The following is a 19289-nucleotide window of genomic DNA, read 5'->3' as shown; positions in this document are numbered from 1 at the left end:
TTGTGTCTGACAACAACACAATTCCTCTCCACTTAGTGGCCAAAAAAAGAGAAAATGCTCTATTACTCTTTAGGCCAAGTTATGGATAATGTGAACAAAGAATCCCAAACTGCCTTAATCTGACATTACCTCTTCTTACTGCCTTCTGTGGAAGGTCGTGATTAGACTCCTAATATACCTCCCCATGGAAAAGATCCATCTATTCAATCATTAATGTATCTGACAACTCAACAAAATTTCTTGAGCACCTACTATATACCCCATGCTGTTTCAGGTGCTGCCCATAATGAAGCTCCTAAGTTCCACAAGGGCTTTCAAATCACATACTCAGCACAAGAGAGCACAGAGTAGATTTTCCCAAAGCCTGTTCACTGAAATACTATCTAAAGCAGAAAAGTAGTGAGCAATGGAAGCAGGGTAAAGGAGATAAGCATAACAATGGGGTCTCCCGGCCAGTAAACTCAGAACTCTAGAGGGCATTCCCTCTAACTAGACTCACAAAATAGATTCACTTTCACAGTGGTACAATAGATACTTCCTTAACTTTCATTTTTTTCCTAAACTCATTAAACCATGGAATACATTTTTATATACTCTTAATACCTTCAGAAACTCTGCTCTGCAGGTCATACTTTAGAAAATTCTGGGACTTACCTTCTCTTGCTTAAGGCCACAGATTCTTAAAATCTCTACCTATATGCACACTATAGCTGTGTGCAGAATTGAGTTTGGGCTAACATCTCACTGACACATGCTTTTCTACTTATTTTTCTCTGTGAGTTTCCACTATTTCCGAAGCTTGGTCATTTGAATTTCAACAAAACTGACTGCAGCAGAGTACCTAGTATTTCATGGTGGTTGTGAAACTCCATAAAGCAATAATCCTGAAATGAAAAGACACTTTTCTCTCTATGCTCCCAGTTGAGAATTTACAAAGTAATTAAACATTAAACTGGATGCCTATTTTTCAAAATGGACTGAAAAGATAACTGGGGTAATTTTTTTAAAAGAGGCCAAGGAAAATTACAGCATCCTATATTGAATTACTGCTTGAAAAAACTCAGATTCTTGGCTTTATGTCTTCTCCAAGCCAAGCAAGCATCACATACAAAAAAAAAAAACTTAAGAATGCAAAATAAAAGATAGAACAGTAACTAAGAATTAAATCCAGCTTTGAGTTCCTTGCTAATCATTTCTCTAGTTCAACTTTTTAAGTAGTCACACTGCAGCCAAAGTCCTCTGGTGCAGAATCCGCCTTGAAATTCCAATCTAATACTGGAAATTTAGTACTGAATCAAATGTAGAGTGTTGAGACCTATTTCTGAGAGAAAAGGATGGAAAAGAGAAACAAGAAACTAACACCACTTAGGAAAAGTTATCCAACTATTGGTCAGCAAAGAAAAAGAGCTTTACAAGATATAGTAATTGCTTCTCTAGGTTTACTAATGACCTCCCAACCCAAAGTCTCAAAGAGATGAAAAGATTATTTTGCTTAACAATATTAAATGAACACTCATCCACAAAGAATTAAAAAGTGCTTGAATAAAAACAAATATTATGTGATAAAGATTCATTTACGTGACATTTTTTAAATTTTTGAAAGTTACATTAAAATATACTATTTTCTGTTAATGTTAGGTCATAATATATCAAAAGTGAGTGTCAAATATAATTTACCTGAAAATGTTTTATGACACAATTTTCAGGTTAACATATACAAAAATTAGCCCTTTGAAGCATCTATTTTACCTCTCTTAATTTTAATTCTTCCCTTTTCCTTTTGCATCCAAGAACCAAAACTTCCCTTTGATAAATGATATTACCTCCATTCAAAGTTAGATAATCACCTCTAACCCTATTATCTCCATTAAAAAAATACTTTTCCAAACCTACTTAGATTTATCACAGAACAATAGAAAATTCAAGCTGTTTCCAAATACACATTTATGTATTTGGTACCTTTTGTACCCTTTGCTCTTAACTTATTTTTGTGTTATCCTCACACCTGTGGAAATCATACACGCTTACTATATCTCATATTTTGTTTTCCTCTACTTACCAACTACATAACATTAATTTAATCTCCTCTTAGACAGATGATGTCATCCAAACTGAGCCCTGACTTTGGTTTCTCTCAAGTTCAAAGAACAGCAACAACAAAAAAAGCACACCAAGGAATATGTTAATTTTCTCAGTCAGTTTCAAATTAAATTGATTTTAATAAGATAACTTATTAATGTTATGCTTTTTAGGTTATTATATAATGTTACCTAAGAAGACTATACATTCCCTTGCTTCTAACTTATTTACAGGAAGTTTTCAACTGATTTCTTTCCTATTCCCACTTAAATCTCCAGTTTCCTTCTACACTCCCTTTAGACTTGAACAAATAATTGAGATTTTTGGCTCCCCAAATTCCGATTCCAAATCTGCAAAAGTGGGCTAATTGATGTGAGCAGACAAGTTAATTTTTAAATAAAGTATAGACCGTTATAATTGGCTGTTTGAAATTGGGGAAGAAATGGATTACATTCATAAAAATATTGAAATTATGTGATATAGTTAATATACCTATGAGTCATAAACAAAAACTTGAAAAACATTAAACATAGCATGAAAACTAGTATCAATTCTAGCTCTTATTGACCCATCTATAAAATCACTATGAAGTCACTCTGCCTCTTGTTCTGATGTTCTCCATTAATGAAGAAACGATCTGTGATTTCTAACATTTTTTCTAAGTGTCTGGGTTCATTTAGATATTTAATGCAATTTCAGGGCTGGGTTTGGTATATGTTATACTGTAAACAACTACACATACACACAAACACAAACATAGCACAATAACATATCTTTCTATTAAGGAAAAATTTCAGGAAAAGAAGAATGCAAAAATCCAAAATAACAAGTAGGCATTTTCAGTTGACTGTAGGAGAGCAACTGTTATATCCCTTCCTAAAAGTCAGTGTAAGGTTATCTATCAAAGATTAGAATGAAGAAGCCTTTCAAACCCAGTATTTGCTCTTATAGGAATAAACACTAAAGAATGACTTGCACATTTACATAAACATATATGTTCAAAGATATATATTGCAACATTGCATATATAATGTGAAGTTCGCACAGAAGTCCAAACTTGAATTCTTGATTTCCAGTCCCAAGTCTGTTCAATCCAGTCTTCCATATTCTAGCAAATGGCCCGAGTTAGTGAAGCCAAATATCAGAATTATTATGCATTTCTCCTGCACAATCAGCTCCCTAGGAAATCCAGTCTCTTTTTCCTTCAAGCTACATTGAAAATCAGTCATTCCTCTACATCTCCACTGCTACCGAGCCAGCCCCAGTCACCTTTATCTCTAACCTAGAGTATAGCATAAACCTCCTGGGTGCTTTACTTCCATGTATTCTTGTCCCTCACAACAGCATAAGTGAAAATGGTCATTTTAAAATACAAGTAACATCATGCCCTTCCCCATATGAAACTCTCTCATGACTTCCCATTGCACTTAAAGGAAAACCTAAATGCCTCATGCTGGAAAGCATCTCTTCAGGCTGGCTCCTCATTTTCCAGTATCAAAATAGCCTTCTCTTGCCCACAGATTGTCTAGGTATACTCTTCATACTATTTGTTCCCTTCATACACTCACCTCAATCTCCAATTATCTTGCTTATTTATTAATTTTGTATTTCCACTGGTATATAAAATTCACTTAACATGAAGCTTTTTCTCTATTACTCCATACCACATATAGTCCACATCAATAAATATACATTGTTATGAATGACAGAATAACATGAGGGCAACCTGAGTTTCTGCTTTCATTTGCCACAGATAAGCTATCTTTTAAATTATGGGTCTTAATTTACAGTAGAAATTTACAGATCAGCCAAACCCTCTATCTAATAATCTACTTTAAAAATTCAATGAAAACTGCACAGTACACAATAATGTACTAAAATTTATTATCTGCTTCAGCAATCTTCCTGGCTTCATCTCTGGACAACCACACACACACATCTTAATTTGTGGTCATTCCCCTTTGGGAAATAGAATCCATTCAGAATTGCTGCAGTTCAAGATACGGTATGAAAGAGATGAAAATAGGAATATTGCTGAGGACAGATTAGGCTTTTTTACTGGAATACGCATTTATGTTTTAGTTTATGGAGAGATTTTTTATCAAAGTTTGTATACTTTAAGAACAAGTAGAAATCTGATCAGCTGGAAGAGTGAAAGATTAGATTTTATACAGAGTAATGCTATAAGCAGGATAATATTCTTGCTATCATAGCAATCTTGTTTCATGTGTAACAGACTAAAATTTAGATTTTTCCTTAGTGTTAAGATTTCAAAAGTGTTATAGTAAAGCTTAATATGCCTTGTTCCCCAAACTAACCCTAGTGATATGTGAAATTGGCCTATGCAGTCTTGTCCAATCTTAGATAACAGGCTTGGATCTACATTAAGTGCTCTTCCCATTGATAACATATCTCCTTATCTCATTCATTCCAAACTGTAAAACACTCTTAAAACATCCTCAATTGGTCCACATGTTTGCATAATCTATTTTTATTTCCAAGATGAAGTCTGCATACCTAATAAGTGGATCCGTAAAACCATGCTGAGTAATATATGCTTTGGGATTGAAATGTTTGTCCTATTTGTTGTCATTCTATAATTAGGCAATGGTCTTGGGAAATGTTAACTTATGATATTAATTTTCAATATTAATACTCACAAATATAACAATCTCAGCTTCTTAAAAATAATGCTTTATTGCATAATGCCCTAATTCTCCTTCCTTCATACTCTCCTTTCTTCATTTACCTAAGCCCTGAAAGCTTCTGAGTCTGTAGCATTTTTTCTGATTTTATTTCAATATTTGCTCTTAAAAGTTCCAAAAAGGACTATAAAATTGTATGATCTATTTTCATTAGCATAGCATTCTGGCTCTACTATAATTGCTTTTCCATTAAAACTGATTTTTTATTTTAAAGAGAAAGTATAAATGTAAATAATCAAATTTCTGTTTTGAGCCTTTGAATAATGTACTTCTTCATCTAACTGGAGCAACACATTAAATAACTGATGAAGTTTTACGTCTCTAAACTAGAGTCACAAGTAGAGCTAGTTTCAGTTCTTAGGAAAAGCTTCAGTTTCCCTATAAATTTCACCTCTATCTCAAATCAAGAAATAACTGTCCAGGTTGCAAAGCTGTAAGCACAGCAAACAGAACCACATAGAACAGAAGATCATAGGACCCCAATGAGGTCACAAGGGCAAAGGAAAATAGGTCATTTTTTGAGGACTGTGTGCAATATGGAGAATGAGTAACTGAGAATTAAAAATTTGGAGAACCACTGAAGCAATGAATAATGCAAAATACATCTAAAACTCCTACCTCACACAATTCACATCAAAACAAAGCAGTGGCCAGTGAAAGAGACTTACGTCCTTGCCATCCTTACCTGAACAAGTGAACTGTTATATAGAGTTAACGGCCTAGTTTCATACTACTTTTTAATTGAAAACAAAAACATAACAGAAACTTACCTTCCAAAAGGGACCCCAACTCGTATTTTCCACTAAAAAATTTGGGCAATGAAAATACAAGTGCTCCCAGGCCTATCATAAACGAAGCAAACATAAGCCATCTTGGTTTGTGTCCTCTTTCACCCGAGAAAGATACAAATAAAGACAGCAAACAGAAGGAGATGTCATAGCTTGATGATATCAGGCCTGTCAGAGAACTCTTCATTTCATAGCGCTTCTCAATAGTGGAAATGCTAATATTTACTAGGCCATTTACTACAACACCTAAAAGAGAGAAAAGGAAATTTATGTGCATTATTATAATGATACCATACAGATCATGATTATTAACATACTAAAGTTTGGTTGTTTGGTGTTTTTTTTTATATTTTTAAATGTGCCAGTTTTAAATGTCTCAAAGTTTCAAAGGGTGGCAATCCAAACATACTTCCTTATGTATCAGTTTGCTTTTAAATTGTACACTTGTGAATTTTCAGGTGTTAAATAAAATTGATGCTCATCACATACTAAACCACAACTAACTTCCTTTTCCTTTAAATGACCGACAAGGCAGACTGGTAGTCTCATGAGGCTGGTTTACTAGAGTTTCCAAGCGCAGAGTACTCTCATGGACCCCACTGGGAAAAGCACAGAAACTACAGATGACTCCAGAGGCCATTAGAGTAATGCTCAATTGCTTCCCAAGTTCAGTCCTTTAACATACTTATATGTAACTGAAAATCCTTGTATAACTTTGAATAGACATTAAACTTATCATTTAAAAAGTCGTGGAGCAAAGTAAACTAAAAGTTTTATTTCAACTAATTGCATTCTACTCTACATGGAAATTAAAAAGCAAAACTTAACACTTCATCTGCTTATTATAGCTATGATGGAGGACTATAAGACAAACAGGAAAACCTCGAAATCTGAATTTGACTGACAATAAACAAGTCCTGTCCTGACAGAGGTTAAATTTACAGGAGTTTAAACATTATCATAAATTGAAAATAAAAAGCATCTGAGCAAATTACAAAGTTTTTACCTAGTTACTCCTTTTACTTAAGAGGATACCAGAAATTTTTTCCATGCATTAGTCAAGACAAAGACCATACACAAGCTATGATCTCTACTAATCTCTTCCAATTTTACTTTATCAAGGCTGTTTATAACTGGAAATATAGTTCAAGACAATTGATAAAACAAGTTTCAAAAGTTCTAACATGATTTTTACTTTTATACCAGTTTAATAAGTCTATAGGACAATGTATAATTCCTATGATTTCAAGATAAAGAATCTAAAGTACCAGGGATAAGATGTTTATAAAAGATAAGATTATCTGAAAATATGAAAATTTCCCACCCAAAAATCAACTTCCCAGCACACCTGCCATACTGATAAAAAGTCAGTCATCAGAATTCATGGCTGTTATGGTAAAACTTCTCTAACAAGGTAAATTTGTAAACTTTTGTGGAAGGGTAGCACTTTAAGCCTATGAATCCCAATATGAATTTTATGCTACAAAAGTTTCAAACACTCTGTTTTATGAAAAAGAAATTCCATAAAATACTGCATACTCTATTTGTAAATGTATGAAGAGACACATTAGGAAATTAAGTGCTCAGAGAAATCCTGTTCATCTTTGAGAAATGCTGGGTTAAGTAAACTCACTTGACAAGTTTTGGGTTTGTCTTTTTCCCCAATTAAACACCTGTTAATGTAATATGGAAATAGTCTTTCCAAAGACCATGTTTAAGAAACACAGTTATAATGTTTTCAGTCATTCAAACCTAAACTGAAACAAGAATTTACTGGGTCACCTTCATCTCAGATTATGCTTCTTAAATTGGGGGCCTCTGGGGAGATGTAGCTCCAAGTTAAACCTGACACATTTTTCTAAGAGTGCCAATTATATATTTGATAATTTTAAATAATATTTTATGCTAAATGTAAAATGGTGTATTCTGGAATACTATAGCAGTTTCAGAATATGTTGCAAGATAAAACACAAGACAAATATTTTACTTGTGTCCAGCTTCTTTGAACTTTCCATTCCTTTGACACTGAGATGCTTCACAATCACTGATTTTGGACAACTAAGATCAAGACATTGAGAGCACGCAAACTCTGGTGGGGACAGGAAAGGTGGAAAAGGAAAAACTCTTCAGCATAAAACCACCTTTAGCAGAAAAACTGCAGCTGACTTGGAATCAACAAATACTCAGACCCTGACGTGCAAAGCAAAAGACCCTGAGTTACTTTGAGAGGAGCAGAAATTTAAAGGGAGGAATATATTCAGATTTATTCTTCTGTTAATCTTCAAAAAGAGCAATTTACAACCCCTCCTCCCAAAAATATTTCTTAGATTGCATTTCTTTCAATCAGTCCTTGATCGCTTCTTTACAAAATACTTTTTATCTATGGCTCATGTGATAGATTGAAGAAATAACTAACCTTCAGATTGTCCTTCCAGAGCTTCCACCCCTCTTCAACTTGTCACTTTCGTGTAACTTCTCATTTCATCCCCTGCAGCAACACTGCAGCAGCTTTTACCCTCTCTATGTTTTCTTCCAGGAAAGCCACTCTGTCTCCACCCTAACCACTCACGCCTCCAAATCAGGCTTAGGTCGCAAACTCCCCAGGGTATAAACCTGGGCTTTATCAGTACTTTGCAGAGAAGCTTAAAGAGATCCAACAAAACAGGTACTGCATAACTCTTGCATCTGAAAGGCCTCACCCTTCAACAACTGAAGTCCCTGCTAACCTTGAGCTCTCTAGCCCCGATGTACAACTCAAATTAAATAGTCACAAAACATGAATGTCCTTATCTAATCTATACTATATATGTGTGTATGTATATGTATATCATATACATACACGTGTATGTACATATTGTGTGTGCATATATCTATTTTTTTCAACAGGTTTCTTCATAGAAAACTACCCTACCCTTATCTGTAAATTCATTAATCCTCCAGTTCCAGAAACAATGTAAAAAATGTCTTTAATAAGGGGTTTAGCAAAATGTATGCTTTCCTAATGCAGAATGGATTCCCTCAAGACAAACCGTTCCCAAAGGAAGGCTCCAGTAAGTTCCATCTTCCTAGGAGGATTCGAATGTCCTAAACTGAGTAGAACACAAACAAGAAAAGGCCGTGTGGCAAGTTTTAAATGTTGCGACAAAGGAGAAGCTAGAATGTGGAAGCCAGAATGTGGCCGGCAGCCGCGGTTCCGTGGGAGCGCTTGCAAGTGCCATGCGGGGACCGCCCCGCCCGGCGCGCGGACCACCCGTCGCCCGCGCACCCGTCGCTCCCGCCCGCCGGCGCCCGAACGGCCAGTGCCCTCTCCGGCCGGCGCTGGACATTACCCTGCGTGACGGCCAAGAGGCAGTAGTGCAGCAGAAAGCCCTGGGGCGTGTTGCAGCGCTGGAGGCACCGGGGCTGGAAGTTCCCCCATCCGTAGGGCCCCTCCTCGCACGCGGACAGCGACGCCGGCCCGGCCGGCCCGTGGGAGCCAGGGGCAGTGGCTGAAGGCAGCGGTAGCTCCGGTGACTTCTGCGGCATCTGAGGCTCCTGGGGCTGCGAATCCTCTCTTGGGCTGTCGGTGGGCAGGGCAGAGACCTCGACGTAAGAGGGCGATGCAGACACCCGGCGAGGGGTGTCTGGGCTGGAGGGGACGAAAGCCGGGTTCTCGATGCCTTTGCTGCTCTCCATGGCCCGACGGAGTTCTCCGAACTCGCGCGCGTCCGAGCGGCAGGACCCACGTCCCGCCCTGGCTCCTCCCCCGCGCAGGTGGCAGCGCCCCCGTGCGCGAACTCCGCCCCGCCTCCCGGCCCTGCCTCGCGCCGCGCCCGCGGTCGCCGCTGCCGCGAGGACCGTACCCCGCGCGCTCGCCCCGCGGAGTGGCCCCGCGGCCGGCTGGCTGGCGCTCGGCCGCGCCGCACCTCTGGCGCCCGGGGCCCGCCCCAACGCGCGGCGTGCGCCGGCTGCCCGGCCGCCAGGTGCCGCGGCGCAGGCCCTCAGCCTGCGGCGCTGCCTCCCGGAGCCCAGGGACCGCGAGCCAAATAGAGGTGCGGGAGGCTGGTGGCCGTAAAGCTCCCCCTGGGCACTGACTTGAAAGCTGTAAACACAGTTGCATCAGGATATCGTTCAAGAAAGTGCCCTGTGGGTTTCTTCCTCTGCTGCTTACCAAACCAGGCTAGGTCTGGACTCCGAGAATCAAGTACAGAGACAGTACGTTGGATTCCGTGAACATCGCGGTAAGACTTTTACCTGTCATTCTCCCTAGAAACGGAAATCCCCACCCGTCTTCCCCACCACTGCCACCACCATTAACATCACAACGCAACCACCTTTTTGGTTTTACTTCCTCAAAACTGAAGGAATGGAAATTAGTAAACTTTAAAAGCATATATATGATATTCTTTCTGTGCATTGCATATCGGAATTCAAAAATGCTGATAATCATGTACAATTTCTACCTGTGCAATTAGTAAGAAAAACACTTTGAAGAACAGAACACCATTTTGCAATAGTTAAAATTCATTCATTCATTCATCAAAAAATGTATATTCCTGGGTGTCAGTGTTCTAGGCTCTGGGGGTACAAGAGTGCACAAATTTTGACAAATACCCTTACCCTTTTGGTGCTGGCATTCTAACAGGAGACAGATAATAAGTCATGACTGTGTAGTACACCTTATGGTGATAAGTGCTATGGAGTAAAGTCAAGCAAGGACAGGCTAGAATGAATCAGTGTGTGTTGTGGGAAGCTGGAGACTGAGATGCAATCTTAAATAGGGTAGTCAGGGAAGACTCCCTGAGAAGGTGACATTTGAGCAAAGCTGGAAGGAGGTAAGGGAGGAGCCTGGTAAGCTGAGAGAATAGAGTGACTGAGGTGAATGAGGAGGATGGAGAGCAGTAGGAGTTGAGGGCAAGTAAAGGTGCAGTTGGAATAGGGGGAAAGTGATGGGGCCTCCTACCTGTGGAAGGCCTTCAAGGGCACTGGAGGGACTCTGGCTTTTATTGTGGGTAAAATAGGAAGATTTGGAGCTAAAGAGTGCCGTGATGACATGATTAGGTTTTCAAAGGCTCCACTCTCTCTCCCTTTCTGAATATATACTAATACATCCCAAAGTAATATATTTTAAACAAAGACATTTTTAAGATTATATGTCAAGATCTCCAAATGTTTATCTTTCCCTAAGTTATTTGTTAAAAAGGAACATAATAAAACCACACATTTTCTTTTTGCTAAATAATCAGGACAACATTCACAAAGTTATTATGCATCATAAGACAGCTGAGTGTTAAGAAACCTGCTTCCTCATATCTAATTATGATTACAAAATATCCCAAAACAATATGTCTGTATTATTTTTAGCAAAGTCAACAGAGGTCTCAGAGGTTACAGGATACATACTTCTCTATTGCAGTTGATCCTTGAACAATGCAGGGGGCTAGAGGCAGTGACCCCCACACAGTTGAAAATCCACACATAACTTTTGACTCCCCAAAACTTTAGTAATAGCCTACTATTGACTAGAAGCCTTACCAATAACATAAACAGTAGATTAACCCATAGTTTGTATGTTTTATGTATTATATACTGTATTTTTATAATAGAGTAAACTAGAGAAAGGAAAATATTTTTTCAAATTGTCACAAATCTCAAAAAATATGCAATACATTTATTGAAAAAAATCTACATGTTAGTGGACCCATGCAGTTCAACCCCACGTTAAGGGTCAACTATATATTGTTTTCAATACACTGGTATTTATAAGGACTCTGTCATTAAAAGTTAGAGCACTTCACTAAATACTAATTATTCATGCTATCAGGTTCTAGAGAGAGTTTTCAAGTCTTGCTGTCTTCATGTAACACCTTGGCCTGCCAAAGAAACTACTTCTAAATTCAGTGCATATACCTCTTAAATAGCAGTGATTTGGTAGCATATGATGGTCATATCCAAGTGTAGCCTTAAACCCAGGGAAGAGAAAGAATATGGTGATGGAAAGGTTACTTCTCAGCCTGAAACTACATGTTTTTATTTCTTCAAACTCTAGGCCCTAGGTTCATTTAAGATGGCCTAGAGGAATGTTTTTCAAGAACAATTACTTTTTAATGAAGTAAACTAGTATTCAGCAGAAAAAAAATACACAGTACATGGCACATAATGTGATACGTACAATTTTGTGAAAATTTTGTTTCAGTGTATATGCTTTGTTTACCAAGATGAGGGATTGAGATATAAAATATATACCTTTGAACAGACATATATCCTGTTCCTTGTTCTCTCACCATCAAAAAAATGTCTAGACAGGCCTAAAACATAAGAGAAGTATAAAAGTAAGAGCTAACATTTTTTAAAGTCTGCTCTACATCCTATTATTAATCCTTACAAGAGCAGTGGTTATTATTATCTACATATTACATATCAAAGAAACTACATTTCAGAGAGGATTAGGAACTCTCTCAAAGTCAAATAGCTATGAAATGACCTGCCACTTACTCAGGATTTAAACTCAAAGTTCTGTTAGTCAGATATCCTCCCTCAACTTTGCATTTTCTTTCTTATACTTCCTACAGTTCTATCTCTGTTGGTTAGAATCATTACATAGCAATTCTGAGAGATCAGAACTCACATTTAGCTGATGCTGATGAGGTTTAGAGGACTAGTGCTGCTCTGAATACCCCATATTTTACAGATTACTAGATTAGGGTTGGTATATAATCCTCCTAGGTCTTCTATCAAAACAAAAAAAAATTTTTTTGACAGAAATGGACTTATAGTAGTGTCTAAAGGTGTGAACAGATATGATCACCATTTTATCTTCATATGGAATATGAAGTAATTTAGCCAAACAGCTAATTCTACTTTGATGAGATGTGAGTAAATACAGTCATGGCTTAAGACTATTTTGAGGCTTTGAATTAACAAATTCATACTATACTATCAAAATCAAATGGCATAATCGTCATGCACGGGGAATGCTCTCCTATCTAAGGAGAAATCACTCTTACGGTGTTAGAGAGTAGATTTTTTTTCAAAAGATTACCAAAGTGCCATTGCTTCATCTTAAATATACCTTGCTCTTACTGAAAATAACTTTCCTGTTCCCTTACATCCTTTATGCTGCAATGATGGAAGGAGGGTGTTCAGATTTGTAGCAAAGACAAAACAAAACAAACAACTTGATAGATTTTTGTCTCTGATAATTCTGTGGAAAATTGTCATTTTTAAATTTGGTCAATCTAGGGTAAATCTACTGAGCTTAGTCAAATATACCATGTTAAATTTCAGAAGATAATAAATTGCTAGTCTTTCAGTGATTTGCTATATTTTCAAATGGTAGAGAATAAAAGGAAGAAAAATATCCAAATTTTATAGTAAAGCTCCAACAATATATGCAGGAACAGATGCCCTAATATGGATGTCATTCTCTGGGATGTGTCGTAGGTCTTCCCGGATCAGAAATTCTTCCAGATCAGAAATTGGGTGAGCCAAGGTCAATTGGCTTAATGCAGAAGGTATCAAGATTTATTGCACCAATTCCCATTGCTCTAATTTCATGCTTAAAAACAGTCTTATGGTTAATATTTTGGCCTTCCATGTAATGTATGTATAGGACAAAAATATACTTATAACCCTACCTTGAGTACTTATCATTTTCCTTTCTATGTGCTCTTAATGCTTTATTAGTTCCCTTTCACTTGCAGACTGGATGTAAAACCTATAGGCCCTGTAACACTGCACGGCTCATAGAATATTAAAATCAGTGGGATCTTGAGAGAACCTACATACAAAGATGGTCAAATGTAAATATTGTTGAGATTAATTAAAAATCCCAGTATTAAAGATTAATTAATACCACAGCATATTATATTAATTAAATGAAAGCAATGAAGTAATCTAAGTGATCTTAGTATTCTTCACTTATCTTTAATATTTTAAATACAAATTCGACAATTAAAAGTAACAATTATATCTAAGAAAAATTTAATTCTGAACTTGATTATATTTAATACTGTTCTGAATTTCAGTTGCACAGAAAGATATATTAAGAAGAAATACAGCTATTGTTTTCTTTTAATAATACTAATCATAAATCATTAAGAAACAATATACCCATAAACATGGCTGACCATATGTAACTCCAGGGGAAAATCCCAAGGCAAAATACCTTTGAAACCAAAGTCAGTCAAAGGGAGAAATAAAGTTTAAGAAACCCATTTACCTCTTACAAGCAGTTGCCCCATCTCTCTCTTGACCAGGCTGCAGCAGACCAGAGAGCTCCATGGAACCTCTCCAGTCCAGATAAACCCTCCCACACCCTTGTAATTACCTATTGATATGTAGATGGATAACTCTCTCCACCCCTTGGAAACACCTATTAATATGCAGATGCACTAAAGCCAGGTGAGAGATACTGGAAATACTGCAATTTTACCCAAAACATTATTTTTCAGAAAGAAAATGTACACATTTAATACTATAATCCAAAAGCTAACACAGTAGATAGTAAGAAATGTGTTACTATCATAAAATTTACAGTGTATTAAGCTAAGTTTTTCACTGATATGTATTATTAGCATTTACTCAAAACACTATGAACTCTATAAAACCAAACTTATGATACAAATATCACATTAGATATAGTGAAGAAAGCACAGTTGGATTTATATCTAGAAATGCTTTAAGCTTAAAGAAATTATCATGTAAATTAGTAATTAGGGTATTATTTCCAGAACATATTTGATGCAAGGAAACTGTCTGCAACATGGTATCATTCTTAGGGTGTATGTAATCACAGTGTCATAAACATGACAAAATGCCATCTTTACTGAATGGAGAAACAACCACACTGCCACTCTTAATAGTCCTATCATACCTACAATTTAACTACTCCCATTTCTTAAGGAAAAGTAGATGATGCAAGTTATTAAAATTTAGTTTTCTAAAACTATAAGGGACACCAAGATATATTTTATTCATCAGCCTGCTTCTAGAATGACTAATGCCAAATGCACCCAAAAGCTCAATGCAATCAGAAGCAGGAAATAGGCCTGTTACAGGTCAAGACAGTAGTGAGAAAGGAGTTTTATATATTTTTTCTCAGTAACTTTTCACAGTTTCCTGAGATTTGGGAGAAACCTAGTGTTGCAGGATATGTAAGGCTATTATTAATTAGAAAAATAATTATAAATTATACAAGTATGAGTTTTAATGAACAGAGTTCATGGTAGTAGCCATAGTGTAAGTCCAGGGAGAGGAAATCCTGGAGCAAAAAACCTCTAAAAACGATAATCAGTAAAAGGGAAAAATAAAGTTTAAAACCCGTTTATTGCTTACAAACTGCAGTCCAGCACCATCTCCCTCCCCCCTGCTCCAGAAGAAGCAAGCAAGCAAGCGCCTCCCCTTAACCTCTCCAGTGCAGACACGTCCTTGGTTGCCCAGGTAATTACTCATTGACATGGAGATGAACTTCTCTCCACCGCTGAGGATATGCAAATACACCAAAGCCAGGAGAGATATTCTGGAAATGTTACAATTTTACCCACACATAGGTAAAACATAAAACAAAACCCTTGCATTTCTACTTTGCAATTTATGAAAGCTCTCAGAGCATACTCCGAAAAGACAAAGATTTTATATCTGACAAAAGAGATATGGAAAGAGAGAACTGCTTAAGTGAACATCAAAGAAAATTCATGGGAACAACTATCTACTATTTGATTGAAGAAAAATACAAGGATCTCCCTATTCCAGCTTATCAGAGATAAAGATTTGCTAGACTAGAAAGAGTACATAATACCAAAGAACTATAAGAAGTAAATACTTCTAAGGCAGTGGTGAAACACAGACAAAACTTATTTTAAATACAAAAGGAGGAATATAAAAAACTGGCCCTGAAAGTACAGCCAGTGGAGGACTTCCACTTACAGCAAACACTGAGTAACAGAGACCAGATTTAACCTCCATTTGAAGTACATAAAATAGAAGGGGGGGCGAGGAAGAAAGCAAAAAATATATGAAGGAAAAAAGGTTTTCAAGACACTGGATATCAAGTAAAAAAGGGCAGTGATCTCCGAGACAGGAAGCCAACTACCTGAGCAGGTTTGGCTGCCTTGAGAGAGTTTTCAAGGGATGTGTGGGAAGCGTGGGGCGGGATGTGAGATCCACAGAGAGCCCAGCAGACTCTCTCAGTTGAGGAAGCAAAGCTGATGTTCGCGGGAGACCCAGATGGCTGGAATGTGCAGGGCAGAGTACTGGAGAGGAGAAAACTGGGTACAGAGCGTCCCTTCAAGTATTCAGCAGAGTCCAGAGAGCTTATGTGTGTGAAGAAACTACCCGGGAGGAATCCTCTGTCAGATTAGAGACAGTGGCCAATTTCAGAGAAGGCATATAAAGGTGAAATAAAAGAGTTTTCAGAAATTAAAACAAAACAAATGATTCATCACTCAAAGCACCTGCACACCTGTTAAAAGAAGTTCTTCAGGCAGAAGGAAAATGATACCAGGTGTAAACAATGACCTATACAAAAGAATAAAGAGCACCAGAAATGAGTAAATGGAGCTTAAGATTCCAGGAGAAATTTGTGTTTATTTTTAATTGTTTTAGTCTCTTTAAAAGGTAATTCACTGTTTAAACAAAAATAAAAAAGTGTTGTGGGATTCATTACTTAAGTAAAGGTAAAATGTATGACAACAATAGTGCAAAGGCCAGATAAAGAAAATGGAAGTGTGCTATTAAAAATACATGTGAAGTCATATGTCAAAAGTAGAATACTGATAATGATTTACACCATAATCCCTAGAGCAACCTATAAAGTATCAATAGAATAGTCAAAAAGGAAATAAAGTAGAATCATAAAAATATTGTTATTGCTCATGACATGATATTGTACATAAAAAATCCTAAAGAATCCATTTCAAAACTACTAGAACTAATACCTGAAATCAGCAAAGTTTATACAAAATTAATACACAAAAATCTGTTGCATTCCTATACTCTAATGATACACTAACAGAAAGAGAAATCAGGAAAACAATTCCATTCACAGTTGCATCAAAAAGAATAAAATAACTAGGAATAAACCTAACCAAGGAAGTGAAAGACCTATATACTGAAAACTACAAGACACTCATTAGAGAAATTAAAAAAGATACAAAATAAATGGAAATATATTCCGTGCTCATGGATAGGAAGAAGTAATATTGTCAAAATGGCCATCCGGCCTAAAACAATCTACAGATTCAATGCAATCCCAATCAAAATACCAACAGCATTCCTCAATGAACTAGAGCAAATAGTTCTAAAATTCATATGGAACCACAAAAGACCCTGAATAGCCAAAGCAATCCTGAGAAGGAAGAATAAAGCTGAGGAGATTATGCTCCCTGACTTCAAGCTCTACTGCAAAGCCACAGTAATCAAGACAATTTGGTACTGGCACAAGAACAGACCCATAGATCAATGGAACAGAGTAGAGAGCCCAGATATAAACCCAAGCATATACGGTCAATTAATATATGATAAAGGAGCCATGGACATTCAATGGGAAAATGACAGCATCTTCAACAACTGGTGTTGGCAAAACGGGACAGCTACATATAAAAGAATGAAACTGGATTGTCTGATTCCATACACAAAAGTAAACTTGAAATGGATGAAAGTCCTGAATGTAACTCATGAAACCATAAAACTCTTAGAAGAAAACATAGGTAAAACGATCTTGAATATAAAAACATGAGCAACTTTCCTGAACACATCTCCTTGGGCAAGGGAAACAAAAGCAAAAATGAACAAATGGGACTACATCAAACTTAAAAGCTTCTGTATAGCAAAGGACACCATCAGCAGAAAAAAAAGGCATCCTACAGTATGGGGGAATATATTTGTAAATGACATATCCAACAAGGGGTTAACATCCAAAATATATAAAGAACTCACAGGCCTCAACACTCAAAAAGCAAGTAACGATTAAAAATCAGGCAGAAGATATGAACAGACAATTCTCCCAAGAAATTCATGTGGCCAACAGGCACATGAAAAGATGCTCCACATTGCTAATCATCAGGGAAATGCAAATTAAAACCACAATGAGATATCACCTCACACCAATTAGGATGGCCAACATCAAAAAGACAAACAACAACAAATGCTGGCAAGGATGCGGAGAAAGGGGAACCCTCCTACACTGCTGGTGGGAATGTAAATTGGTTCAACCATTGTGGAAAGCAATATGGAAGTTCCTCAAAAAACTAAAAATAGAAATACCATTTGACCCAGAAATTCCACTCCTAGGAATTTACTCTAAGAAAGCAAGTTCTCAGATTCAAAAAGACATATGCATCCCTATGTTTATCACAGCACTATTTACAATAGCCAAGATATGGAAGCAACCTAAGTATCCATCAGTAGATGAAAGGATAAAGAAGAGGTGGTACATATACACAATGGAATACTATTCATCCATAAGAAAGAAACAAGTCCTACCATGTAGCAACATGGATGGAGCAAGAGGGTATTTTGCTCAGTGAAGTAAGTCAGGCAGAGTAAGTTAAATACCAAATGATTTCCCTCATTTGTGGAATATAATAACCAAGCAAAAGTGATGGAACAAAATAGCAGCAGACTCACAGACTCCAAGAAGAGACTAGCAGTTACCAAAGGGGAGAAGTGGGAGAGGGTGGGTGGGGAGGGAGGGAGAAGAGTTTGAGGGGTATTAAGATTAGTTCACATGGTGTGTGGGGCAGTCATGGGGTATACAGTGTAGGATAGAGAAGTCAAGTAGTCTCTGTGGCATCTTACTACATTGATGGACAGTGACTGCAGTGGGGTACGGGGGGGATACAATATTATGGGTAAATGTAGTAACCACATTGTTTTTCATGTGAAACCTTCATAAAAGTGTATATCAATGATACCTTAAAAAAATTCAGTAAATCCAAAAGAAGCCAGAAAAAGGAGACAAGGGAAGAACAAATGGGATAAAACAAAAAATAATAAAAAAGGTGATGATTTAGATTAATAATCATATTAAATGCAAATAGGGTAAATATTCCACTTAGTAGGAAAAGATCAGATCTTATATAAAATGCAAGAGCCAATTAGATACTACCTACAAGAAATACACTTTAAATATAAATGTAAAAAGGATAAAAGTGAAATACTGAAAATCAAACACTGTATTATGCTTACACTCATCAAAACAAAGTTGGAATGGCTATATTAAATAACAGCCCAAATAAACTTCAGAACAAAGAATATTATCTGAGATAAAAAAGATTATTTCCTAATGACAAAGGGATAAATTTGTTAAGAGGACTTAAGAATATTTAAACTTTAATACACTTAAAATCTTTAAAATGCACTTAAAAAGTATTTAATGCATGAGATAAAAATTGATAGGACTGCAAGGAAATATAGGTAAATCCACAGTTATGCTCAAGAGATTTTAATACCTGTCTTTCAATAACTGATGAAACAAACAGATGGAAAATCAGAAAGGTATAGTAGACTCAAACAACACTACCAACAAACTTTCCATATTGACATTTGTAGAACTTCCCACCAATAACAGCAGACTACATACTCTTTTGAAGTATATATGGAACATTTATCAAGATAGACCAGAACCTAATCCATGAAAAAAATTTCAATAATTTTAAAAGTATTCAAGTCATACCAAGTACATTCTCAGATCACAAGGAAGGATATCTGGAAAATCTCCAAATATGTGAAAAACAAA

General features: G+C 36.7%; 1 protein-coding gene across 2 annotated transcripts in view; it reads right to left on the bottom strand.

Annotated features, from left to right (window-relative positions):
• The window catches only part of SLCO4C1 (solute carrier organic anion transporter family member 4C1), an 83505-nt gene extending 74167 nt beyond the window's left edge, over positions 1-9338 (bottom strand). Inside the window, exons 1-2 of one of the 2 annotated variants that reach the window (XM_037011968.2) lie at positions 8902-9338; positions 5555-5818 (exon numbers count right to left, since the gene is read on the bottom strand). In XM_037011968.2, the coding sequence (XP_036867863.2) occupies positions 5555-5818; positions 8902-9247 (610 nt within the window). In that variant the 5' untranslated portion in view covers positions 9248-9338. Of the gene's footprint in view, positions 1-5554; positions 5819-7988; positions 8137-8901 lie in introns of those variants that run through there. The other variant, XM_037011969.2, reaches the window with a different exon arrangement.
• Positions 9339-19289: the final 9951 nt, after the last annotated feature.

The sequence above is a fragment of the Manis javanica genome, chromosome 1, assembly GCF_040802235.1.
Source record: "Manis javanica isolate MJ-LG chromosome 1, MJ_LKY, whole genome shotgun sequence".
NCBI classification, from domain to species: domain Eukaryota; kingdom Metazoa; phylum Chordata; class Mammalia; order Pholidota; family Manidae; genus Manis; species Manis javanica.
The sequence above is the reverse complement of the archived record's forward strand: the minus strand, read 5'-3'. Positions and strand labels throughout refer to the sequence as shown.